The sequence below is a fragment of the Budorcas taxicolor genome, chromosome 24 (assembly GCF_023091745.1).
Source record: "Budorcas taxicolor isolate Tak-1 chromosome 24, Takin1.1, whole genome shotgun sequence".
Classification (NCBI taxonomy): Eukaryota; Metazoa; Chordata; class Mammalia; order Artiodactyla; family Bovidae; genus Budorcas; species Budorcas taxicolor.
The window spans coordinates 32,378,421-32,389,741 of record NC_068933.1 but is presented as its reverse complement, the minus strand read 5'-3'; the positions used below and the strand labels follow the sequence as shown (position 1 = coordinate 32,389,741).

General features: G+C 48.4%; 1 protein-coding gene across 1 annotated transcript in view; it reads left to right on the top strand.

Annotated features, from left to right (window-relative positions):
- Nucleotides 1–513: 513 nt before the first annotated feature.
- Nucleotides 514–11,321, top strand: part of RAB11FIP1 (RAB11 family interacting protein 1) — a 32,070-nt gene continuing 21,262 nt past the window's right edge. The window contains exon 1 of the mRNA XM_052661443.1: nt 514–890. Coding sequence (XP_052517403.1) covers nt 514–890 — 377 coding nt within the window. The remainder of the gene's footprint in view (nt 891–11,321) is intronic.

The following is an 11,321-nucleotide window of genomic DNA, read 5'->3' as shown; positions in this document are numbered from 1 at the left end:
AAAGCCAAACACCTGCCAGAGGGCAAGACCAGACTGGAAATGAGGTCTGCCTCGCCTAATCGCTGCTCCGGCCAGATCCGGTTGGGCTGGGCGAACTTTGGCCGTTGGGGACACCTTTCCACCTCTTAGCATCAACTCTGGGCATCACCGACTGCACGGACATGAGTTGAGCAAGCTCCGGGAATTGGTGACGGACAGGGAAGCCCGGGCTGCTGCAGTCCATGGGGTCGCAGACTCGGACACGACTGAGAGTGAACTGAACACAACCGACCACCCCTTAGGGTAGAAGTCTCCAAGGCCCCGCCCCCGCCCGCGCGGCCCAACCCGGGCCCTAAGGGGCGGAGTCGGCCAGGTCCTGCAGGTGGGGCGGTGGGCGGGGCCTGGCTGAGGCGGGGCACCGAGGGGGCGTGACCGGAAGCCTTAAAGAGGCCGCGGCGACTGGGGCGGGCGGTAGAGGCCGCCGGTCGCGGCGATCACCTCCTTGCTTTTCGGTTGGGTCGCAGAACCGTCACCATGTCCCTGGCAGCCTCGGCGGGCCGGGGCCCCGGGGCCGTGTGGTCCCCGACGCACGTGCAGGTGACGGTACTGCAGGCGCGGGGGTTGAGGGCCAAGGGTCCCGGGGGCACGAGCGACGCGTACGCGGTGATCCAGGTGGGCAAGGAGAAGTACGCCACCTCGGTGTCGGAGCGCAGCCTGGGCGCGCCCGTGTGGCGCGAAGAGGCCACCTTCGAGCTGCCGCCGCTGCTGTCGGCTGAGGCCGCGCCCGCCGCCGCCGCCACCCTGCAGCTCACCGTGCTGCACCGCGCGCTGCTCGGCCTCGACAAGTTCCTGGGCCGCGCCGAGGTGGACCTGCGGGGGCTGCACCAGGACCAGGGCCGCCGGAGGACCCAGTGAGTGTGCGGGCGGGTGGCGAGCGTGGGGAGACGGGCGGAGCGAGCACGAAGCCTGGCCGGAGCGCCGAGACCCTTGCAGAATGTGTCTCCCCAAGGGGACAGCCGGGGCCACGCCTTTGCAGAGGGGGACCCCCCCAATCCCCCCCCCACCCCGAATCCCTCCCCCCAATCCTCCCACCCGCTCGGCCGGTTCTAGGATTCTCGCCTAGCTTCTCCTTCTTGGGCTGTCCTGCCCCGGCTCTCCCAGTAGGTGGGTTCCGGTACTTGGGGATTTTTTTTTTTTGAATCTGCTGGACGGAGCTCAGCGTCTGGCATTTAGTAATCACTTCATGAATTTTTGATGAATTGAAACCATGTGTGGGCTGACGAATTCCTCTTATTAGCTGAGTAGCTGTGTATATTTGATGTAGGCATCAGCTTACGTGTGAAGCCTCCTGGGTATTTCATTGTACTGGACATCGAGCTGTGAATGGCTGGGCCGGGGCGCTGGGAAAACCAACTGGAGCAGTTAGATCCACTGACACCAAAGCCCTAGAGCCTCGCTCAGGGGCCAAGCTGGGGGCGTTACTGTGCTGGGTGGGTGTGGGTGAGGGGTGGGGAAAGGGGAACGGGGGCTGCCCAGCGAGGGCTCTCCCCTACCCCCATCTCACCAACGCCTTAAGGGTCGATTGGGAGAATTTGCCCCTCCCTCCTTCCTCTCCTCTAGGAATGCTAGAACAGTTTGGTCTTAACTTTCAGACTGAAATACACTAACCATGTTTGCCCTCGGTCCCAAATTAGTAAGGATTTCCCAGTGATGGCTGGAACCAGGGCCTGCGGTTGGCCAGGTTGAACTGAAAAGTAGGCCTTATTTCGCTCTGGAGTTTGCAAAGTTCTCTCTGGTCCTACTGAGTTGGGGGGGGCGGGGTTGGGGGGGCAGGATGGCTGCCCACCTGTAGCTCCCTTCCCTCCTTACGATGTTTGTGTTAGGGTATCACACTCCTTCAGGGAAAGCAAAGCAAACCCCTGTGCATTCTGAACTGTTACTGGTTTGTGTTCTCTCAGTGTTTGGAATGGAACATTTCATTATGCTCATCTGGTATACCCAGAGCTAGCCTCCCTTAGAGCTTCCTCTCTGGTTCAGCAGTAAAGAATTCACCTGCCAAGGCAGGAGATGCAGGTTCTATCCCTGGGTGGGGAAGATCCCCTAGAGAAGGAAATGGTAACCCACTCCAGTATTTTTGCCCAGAAATCCCATGGACAAAGGAGCCTGGTGGACTACAGTCCATGGGGTCCCACAAAAGTTGGACATGACTGAGCACACACACACACACACACACACACACACAGCCTCGCTTAGCTTAATTGGTTACTTTGCTGGACCTTAAATATGCTAGTCATGTTATCACCTAACTTCTGTGGTTTATGAAGTACTCTGATTCACGCTGTATGTTTTAGATATACATGGTATTTTAACTTTCCCTTGGGGAGGAAGCAGGAAGAGCCAGAAGATTTGATGTTACCAGACTCTTTTCTGTAGGTTCTTGCAAATGTTATCACTGCTTCCTTTATCCAGCCAAAGATCAACAGGCATTTCTGAGCTCGAATCAGATAAAAAGGGAGAGCCTAGAGGTGAGGATGGATGGGGTATCTTTGTGGCATCGGCTTACAAGCTGTAAGGTGAGCAGCAGCATCTTTGCTGACCAGGGGCCGAAGCAGTCCTAACTTTCTGCTTGATTAAATGACACTTGGGGCCTTGGATTTACTGTCCTTTGCCTTGTCCCATCCCAAATGTGTGGATATCATGTCTGTCTCTACCATCTGTTTCTTCTTATTCCCTTGAAAAGTAGATTGGATCTCCCTGCTAGAGATAGGGATTCCAGATCTCTGGGTCTGGTGCCCACTCTGGCCCTGACTCATTGTTGGGCTTCAGGATGCTCTGTCTCTAAATACCCAAGTTTCCCCATGTACAGATGGAGCTTGTGGCCAGACTTAGCTGATATTTATAAGATGTTTCTGGATTCCTGGATTAATGGAACCCCATGTGTAGATTCAAAGGGTCCTGTTACTGCTTTAGGAGGAACGAAAACCTCCTCAAGTTCCCTATTTTTCTCATCCTCTCTGATGTAATTCTAAACCTTGGTGAGTACTCCTGTCCCTGTTATATGAGCTTGTGACCACTTAGTCACAATATCAGCTTGTAGGAAAACCGTGCTTAGCTGATTTTTTAATAACTACAAAGGAAGCCTTCTTCGCTCCTCCAGCAGTAGGCAAAATCGCAAGCTTTCCATCTGTCACTTCCTGGGACTTTCCAAAATGCTGGGGGAACTCAGTTAAACCAGGCCTGTCTGATGTCCTGCTACGTCACTCGGGTGCTCAAGATAGCTGCGATTTGTAGCATGAAATATACACTGTTAGGTGGAAGTTTAACAGAAAGAAACTGGTTGGGTTAGGAGGATCATTTGAATGGTTATTAATGGCTTGACTTTACCTTAGACATTAAAATCAAAATCAAAAGAAAAGCTCACATCTTGGCCTGTAGTTTTATGTGTGTGTGTGTGCGCGTGTCTGCATGTATGTTAATCTTTACAGAAAACAGTTGCCATTCAGAAGTTAAAACTCAAGGTGTTAAGAGCTAACTGTGCTGATATTTTCATTTGTTCTCTTAATAAGACCCCACATATCACATATTTGGAATCAAGAGAATATGCTTTTGTAATGACTCAGATTTTGCCGACCTCAGATTAAGGTGATGATCAGTTCAGTTCAGTTCAGTCGCTCAGCTTTGTCTGACTCTTTGTGACCCCATGGACTGCAGCACATCAGGCTTCCCTGACCGTCACCAACTCCCGGAGCTCACTCAAACTCATGTCCACAGAGTTGGTGATGCCATCCAACCATCTCATCCTCTGTCATCCCCTTCTCCTACCGCCTTCAATCTTTCCCAGCCGCAGGGTCTTTTCCACTGAGTCATTTTTTTGCATCAGATGGCCAAAGTATTGGAGTTTCAGCTTCAGCATCAGTCTTTCCAATGTATATTCAGGACTGATTTCCTTTAGGATGGACTGGTTGGATCTCCTTGCCTTCCAAGAGACTCTCAGGAGTCTGCTCCAACACCACAGTTTAAAAACATCAATTCTTTGGTGCTCAGCTTTCTTTATGGTCCAACTTTCACATCCATACATGACTACTGGAAAAACCATAGTTTTGACTAGATGGATCTTTGTTGGCAAAGTAATGTCTCTGCTTTTTAATATGCTGTCTAGGTTGGTTATAGCTTTTCTTCCAAGGAGTAAGTGTTTTTTAATTTCATGGCTGCAGTGTGATAATACATATCTTTAAAACACTAGACAGAGATGGACATATAGATACGATCCACTTAATAGGGAAGAGTGCATGGCCCCTTTAGGTAAGAATAAATCAAAATAAACTGATTTTGCACTGATATTAATGCAATTGTCCCTCATATCCAAGGGTGATTGGTTCCAGCTCCCCCGCCCCAATGCCACAATCTGTGGATGTTGAAGCCCCTTATATAAAATGGCTTCATATTTGTGTATAACCTTTGTACATCCTCCTGTATACTTTAAATCATCTCTAGATTACTTATAATACCTAATATGATATATATGCCATGTTGTTCAGTGGCTCAGTTGTGTCTAACTCTTTACAAACCCATGGACTGCAGCATGCCAGGCTTCTTGTAAGTAGTTGTAAATACCATGGAAATGCTATATAAATAGTTGCCAGTGCATGAATCCAAGTTTTGCTTTTTAGAGTTTTCTGGAGTTTTTTTTTTTTTTTCTTGAATATTTTTGAGATATTTATATTTTGGTTGAATCTGAGGACCTGTGGATACAGAGGGCAGACTCATCCATACTTCTCTGTGGTCTCAGCTGAGCTTTGGTTAAATGGAAATCAGTTAAGTCCCGTGATCATGAAACAGACATGACTCTGAGAGGCAGAGTAAGGGGATCAACATGTGGTCTCCTCTGCTGTCTGGTCTTGAGTAGCTAAGGGTCCTAGATTGGACCAAAAGCACCAAACTCAAAACCAAGCATCTTTTAAGAATACCAACAGCAATGAAAATGGGGGCAGTAATCGCTTAAAGACAGATTAAAATAAATATTGAGGCTGATGACTGGAAGGCCATTGTGTAACCAGATAGGATGAAATTTGATACCACAATAGCCTTTCAGATATGGAGAGAGAGTGAAAGATGGAGGGTCATTTTCTCATCTTTCTCAAAGATTCAAAAGAGAATTTGGTTGCATATGAACGGATTTGGATACTGTAAAGATTAGACATTTTGAAGAACTGTAAGTGTAGTAAGATGGTGTAATATGTTACCAAAGGAAATTCAGGTGATTAAGAAGAAGGATGAGACCATCGTTTTTCTGGGAGAGTGGGAGGCAGAGAAGTCGCAGATGAGCACAGAGATCTCAGCTTCACAACTCTGAGCCGTCAGTGTTTGCACTTATAGAATACCTCTGGGTTTCCTAAGCACTTTTCGGCTTTTTGTAACGGACTGGAAAATTTGAGCAATGCTGTTACTGGTTAAGTATTTCTGTTTTTTTGAGATTCGTCTTAAAGATGACATTGGGGCTTTACTGGAAACCCTCCCACCTCCAAACTGGCAGAGGCTCCTCCCACCCAGTATAGGAAACTGATAGCTCAGTGTCCAGGACGGGTGATCTATGGGCTCTGGAAGAAGTAACTCCAGCCTGTTCACAGCGGGGGAATGGAGTGACTCAAAAGGGGAGGGTGCATCAAAGTCACGGTTCCTGTGATGTGAAAGGTGTGCTTTTTGTGATATGATTTGATGGTGATTTCATTTACAAGGCATTCAGTTAGCAATGCGGGAAGTTCTCACTGCCTTTCTCCCCCTTGTTTTTAAAGTTCATCCATACTTTTAGTAATTATTTTTTAATACCTACTATTTTTGAGGCACTGGGTAGATAGCATAAACAGTGATCCCTACTTTCAGGAAGCCCAGAGCCTTCTGGGGAGATAGACAGTAAACACACCATGAATATTCATTGGAAGGACTGATGCTGAAGCTGAAGCTTTAATACTTTGGCCACCTGATGCGACAAGCTGACTCAGTGGAAAAGACCCTGATGCTGGGAAAGATTGAGGGCAAGAATATAAGGGAGTGACAGAGGATGAGATAGTTGGATGGCATCACCGACTCAATGGACATGAATTGGAGCAAACTCTGGGAGATAGTGAACGACAGAGAAGTCCGGTGTGCTGCAGTCCACAGGGTCTCAAAGAGTCAGACACAACTTAGCGACTGAACACAGATGAACACAAAGATGAGTAATCTAGTGCTGCGATGAGTGTGGTAGAGGAAGAGAACAGGGTATCGTAAGAGAAAAGAGCAAAGATTGCAGATGGCCTCTCTGAGGCAGAGACCTGGAGGAATTTTTCCAGTGAAAAGTAGAGGAAGGGGAGCAGCCTGTGCAAGGCCCTGAGGCAGGAAGACCTGGGAAGCTGGAGAGGTTGCCTAGGTTGAGGCTGAAGAGGAAGGCCGGGCCTCCTTTAAGAGCAATGGAAACTGCTGAGCGTTGAAAGCAGAGGGGTGACGTGATCCAGTTTATGAAAGTCTGGCTGTCTGATGTAGAGCAGATTTGGAGCAGGTTTAGCCTGGAACCTGACAGGTGGGCTGGGAGGCTCTGGCAGGAGTAGGGTGACAGGCGTGGGCATGGACAGAGGTGGGTGGCTTTCAGAAATATTTCCGAGGTTCAGTTGGCCTTACTGGTGGTGGATTGGATGTGGGTGGGGGAGAGTGAGAGCAAGTGATAAGAACAAACAAATAAAAGAAGGAGAACTTGCTGTTGAACGTGAACCAGGAAACGGTGACGGCTTGCTTTCCCCAGCAGTCACCGTGATACAAGAGTAAGGTCAACATGTCTTGGCAAAGACAACATAGGCCATGATGCCTGTGTGTCGAGTCTTCCATTGGAGCAAATGAGTAGGAAACCCCATCGAAACCAGGGCGTGTACACATGTGTCCTGAAGTGTTTGCAGTTTTAGCACAGGCCAAGTCTTTGTTCTGTAATAGCGTAACTGATGTGACCTCACCGGCTGCGCCAACACGGCCGGTGGAGTCACTGCCACAAGGAACAGAGGACCAAGAAAAGAAAAAATAAATGATACACAACACGAGGGGAAGTAAACCCGTCAATGAAAAACACAGCTTTGGAGGCAAGTAAGTCAGCCGTTCCAACCATGTAAAGGTTTTTCGCATCAGGGGAAGGTGAATGTACAAAAGAGCCTTGTTTGGCTTAACTTCCCTTTGGTTACAAAGACCTCTGTTGTATATCTACAACCACCATCAGAGGAAGGTTTTTTATAAATAGTATCTCTGTCATTTTAATTGTAGTTATTAACTTAAAAATGTTATGATGACATTAAAAACAATACACGTGCTTATTAAACTGTCATCAGCTCCAACCTGTATTTGCTGACATCATCCTTCCGACCCCCTGGACAATAATCTTTGGTCTCCATTTCGCTGCTCTGGTTTTTAATTGCTCTATGTCTGAGAAAGCTGCTTCTCACCCTGTACATTGGGAAGGATGCTGGCCGTGGTTTAGCTCTAGAGGGTTCAGATGAGGCATTTAAGGCCTTATTTCATCTCACAACCAGGCCCTGGGTGGCCTTTGGTTCAGAGCCTACTTGGATCTCTAAGCCTCAGGGCCTTTGAATTCCAACAGGGTTAACAACCAGAACCTTGATCAGCCTTTGAAGAAAACCAGCATCTGTGTGGAAAGACTTGGTGAGCGGGTTGTGCTTCCCTGAAGGTGTCCTAGGTCGGACCTCGTGCCACAGCTGGCCCAGCAGGAGACCAGGCCAGTTGGCCCTCTTTCCCCTTGTCCAGGGCCCACTTCCATCTCTTCATTTGCTGTGTGACTCAGCCCAGGTGTTCTGACATCTCTGAACGGGCAAGTAAGTGGTTACACTCCTTGGAGACATAGGGCAGTGGGATGTGGAGATTCTACCCCACAGACTGGGGCCCCACCGGGCTCCCCTGTGCATGGGATTCTCCAGGCGAGAATACTGGAGTAGGTTGCCATTCCCTTCTCCAAGGGATCTTCCCGACCCAGGGATCGAACCTGGGTCTCCCGCATTGCAGGCAGAATCTTTACCGTCTGAGCCACCAGGGAAGACTCTGCTTCTTGGTGGGGAAGCAGAGCATCTGACTCTTCTGGTTAAGGTGAGTCCCAAGGAGGAAAAAAGAAAACGCATATACCGAGAGCATTTCAAAATCCTATTCTAACAACAAACTTCAGTAAAAATGAAGAGTTCCTTTCGTGTAAGAGGAAACCCCACAGCCTGGTGCTGTGGGAGGCGGCACCTTTGAAGAAACGGCCTGTCCCTCACACAGGACACGGTACTCACAAGAGGATCACAAGAGAATCACAAGAGGCCTTTTCAGACCAGGCCTTTTGTTGGCCGTGGTGGTTCTCCCCAGGGTAGCCACGTCTCTTGTAATAAACAAGAAGTTTAATATTAGTGTTCTAATTTCAAAAATTTGTTGTTGTCGTTCAGTTGCTCAGTCGTGCCCAACTCTTTGCAACCCCATGGACTGCAGCACCCCAGGCCTCCCCGTCCACCATCAACTCTCGGAGTTTGCTCAGTTGCATGTCCATTGAGTCGGTGATGCCATCCAACCATCTCATCCTCTGTCTCCCCCTTCTCCTCCCACCTTCAATCTTTCCCAGCATCAGGGTCTTTTCCAGTGAGTCAGCTCTTTACATCATGTGGCCAAAGTATTGGAGCTTCACCTTCAGCATCAATCCTTTCAATGAATATTCAGGGTTGATTTCCTTTAGGATTGACAGGTTTGATCTCCTTGCAGTCCAAAGGGACTCTCAAGAGGCTTCTCCAACACCACAGTTTGAAAGCATCAATTCTTCGGCCCTCGTCCTTCTTTATGGTCCAACTCTCACATCCATCCATGCATGACTACTGGAAAATCCATAGCTTTAGCTATTTGGACCTTTGTCAGCAAAGTGATATCTCTGCTTTGTAATATGCTGTCTGGGTTTCTCATAACTTTTCTTCCAAGGAGCAAGCGTCTTTTAATTTCATGGCTGCAGTCACCATCTGCAGTGATTCTGGAGCCCAAGAAAATAAAATCTGTCACTGTTTCCACTTTTTCCCCTTCTGTTTTGCCATGAAGTGATGGAACCAGATGCCATGATCTTAGGTTTTTGAAAGTTGAGTTTTAAGCCATCTTACATTTAGCCGAGTGGATTAGAGATGAAGGGTGGCCTCGGTGTGAACTTGGGGTCTGGCTTGCTCAGCACCAGAGAAGCAGGTCACCTGGGAGAAGCAGGTCACCTGCAGCTTGGGGGCTCACTGGTGCCTTTGGCAAAGGAGCCGCTTTTAGGCACTAATGAGATGAGAAATTCCTTTCCTGCAGAGAGAGGCGTGTAGATAATCTGTTAGAGAGAAATCGAGGGCTTTCGTCTCCAGGGTGTCCCTGAGGGACACATTTAGGAATGTGCCCATGGGGAGAAAAAAGGCAGCTGGAATTAAGTGTCTTTTCCTGAACGCTGCCCTCCCTAGTGGAGCTGAGGGAACAGGTTTTATAAGAAATGCCAGAAAAACTTTCAAGAGGTGTGACGGCTGCACGCTTCATTTTTAAACTTCTTGTTTATTAAAAGAGATGTGGCTAGCCCAGGTAGAGCCACCACGGCCTCCAGAAGGCCTGGTCTGAAAAGGCCCCTTGTAATCCGGAGTACCGTGTCCTGTGTGAGGGACAGGTGGGCCCCAGGGCTGTTTCTTCAAGGGTGCCGCCTCCCACAGCACTGGGCATTCTTACTGAAGTTTGTTGTTAGAACAGGATTTTGAAATGCTCTCGGTATGTGTTTTCTTTTCCCCTCTTCCGTGGGACTCACCTTGATAACCAGATGAGTCAGATGCTCTGCTTCCCCACCAGGAAGCAGAGTCTCCCCTGGTGGCTCAGATGGTAAAGATTCTGCCTGCAATGAGGGAGACCCAGGTTCCATCCCTGGCTTGGGAAGATCCTCTGGGGAAGGGAATGGCAACCCACTCCAGTATTCTTGCCTGGAGAATCCCATGGATGGAGGAGCCTGGCGGGGCCCCAGTCCGTGGGGTCACAAAGAGTCGTTGGACACAACTGAGTGACTAACACACACCCTCCCCACCAGGGGTTCCCAAGGAAAGAAGTGTGAGTCTGTCTGGGGGGCTGAGAGAGGACCGAAAGCTCTTTGATGTCTACTGTGCTGAAGTTTGTTTCTTTTGTCCTGGCCAGGGGGTGGTGAACCAGACCATCTCATTTCCTTTTTCCATCCTTAAGGGTCTCTGTGCCTGAGTGACAAAGGACCCCACAGAGACCCTTCTTTGGCAGATCACATAAAATACATTCAGTTCAGTTCAGTTCAGTCGCTCAGTTGTGCCCGACTCTTTGCAACCCCATGAATCAGAGCATGCAGGCCTCCCTGTCCATCACCAACTCCCGGAGTTCACTCAGACTCATGTCCATCGAGTCAGTGATGCCATCCAGCCATCTCATCCTCTGTCGTCCCCTTCTCCTCCTGCCCCCAATCCCTCCCAGCATCAGAGTCTTTTCCAATGAGTCAGCTTTTTGCATGAGGTGGCCAAAGTACTGGAGTTTCAGCTTTAGCATCATTCCTTCCAAAGAAATCCTTGAGGCAAAAGGCAAGATACCCGATCTGGTGTTAGAATATTAACATTTGTGGCTTTTTACGATATGGTCAAGTAGAACATTGATAACTAGATGATAGGAGGAGTGGCAGACTGCCCTGCTTATAAATGTGTCAATTTTTCTAATTCTTAGTGAATCTTAAAATGCTGGTGCTTGGTTATTTCCTGTAGTCTTTACCTACAAGGAGTGGAGTATTGCTTTCAACTTAGAAAATATGCCTTGATCCTTACACTTCAGCCAGTTAGGTCATCTTGGCATGTGCCTGAAATCATTTGGGGACCCTCTGTTTCTTCTCTCTCCCACCTCCGTAGAAGTTCTGAAGAGTTCTGAGGGTCATTAAATCTCATGATAAATTACAGAATTACATACTGATCACTTCACTTCACTTCATGAAGGACAGGGAAGCCTGGCATGCTGCAGTCCATGGGGTTGCAAAGAGTCGGACCCGACTGATTGACTGAACAACAACATGATATTTTGAAATATCATATCTGCTTTTTAATTTTGGAAATTGTATCATAAAAACTAATTTTATAATTGAGTTTTTTCTCCACTCCCTTCAAATGCAAATCATTGTTATTTGTGTTTGATGGTGTCAGTCTGGATCCCTAGGACTACCGTCAGTCTGAACTGTTGGTATCTTAAATTCCCTTCTGAGAACCACGTGCATGGCTGAACAATGGTATACATGCACTCCCCGAATACCATGCAGCCATTAAAAATGGTGGATGTGGGGACTGTATGAG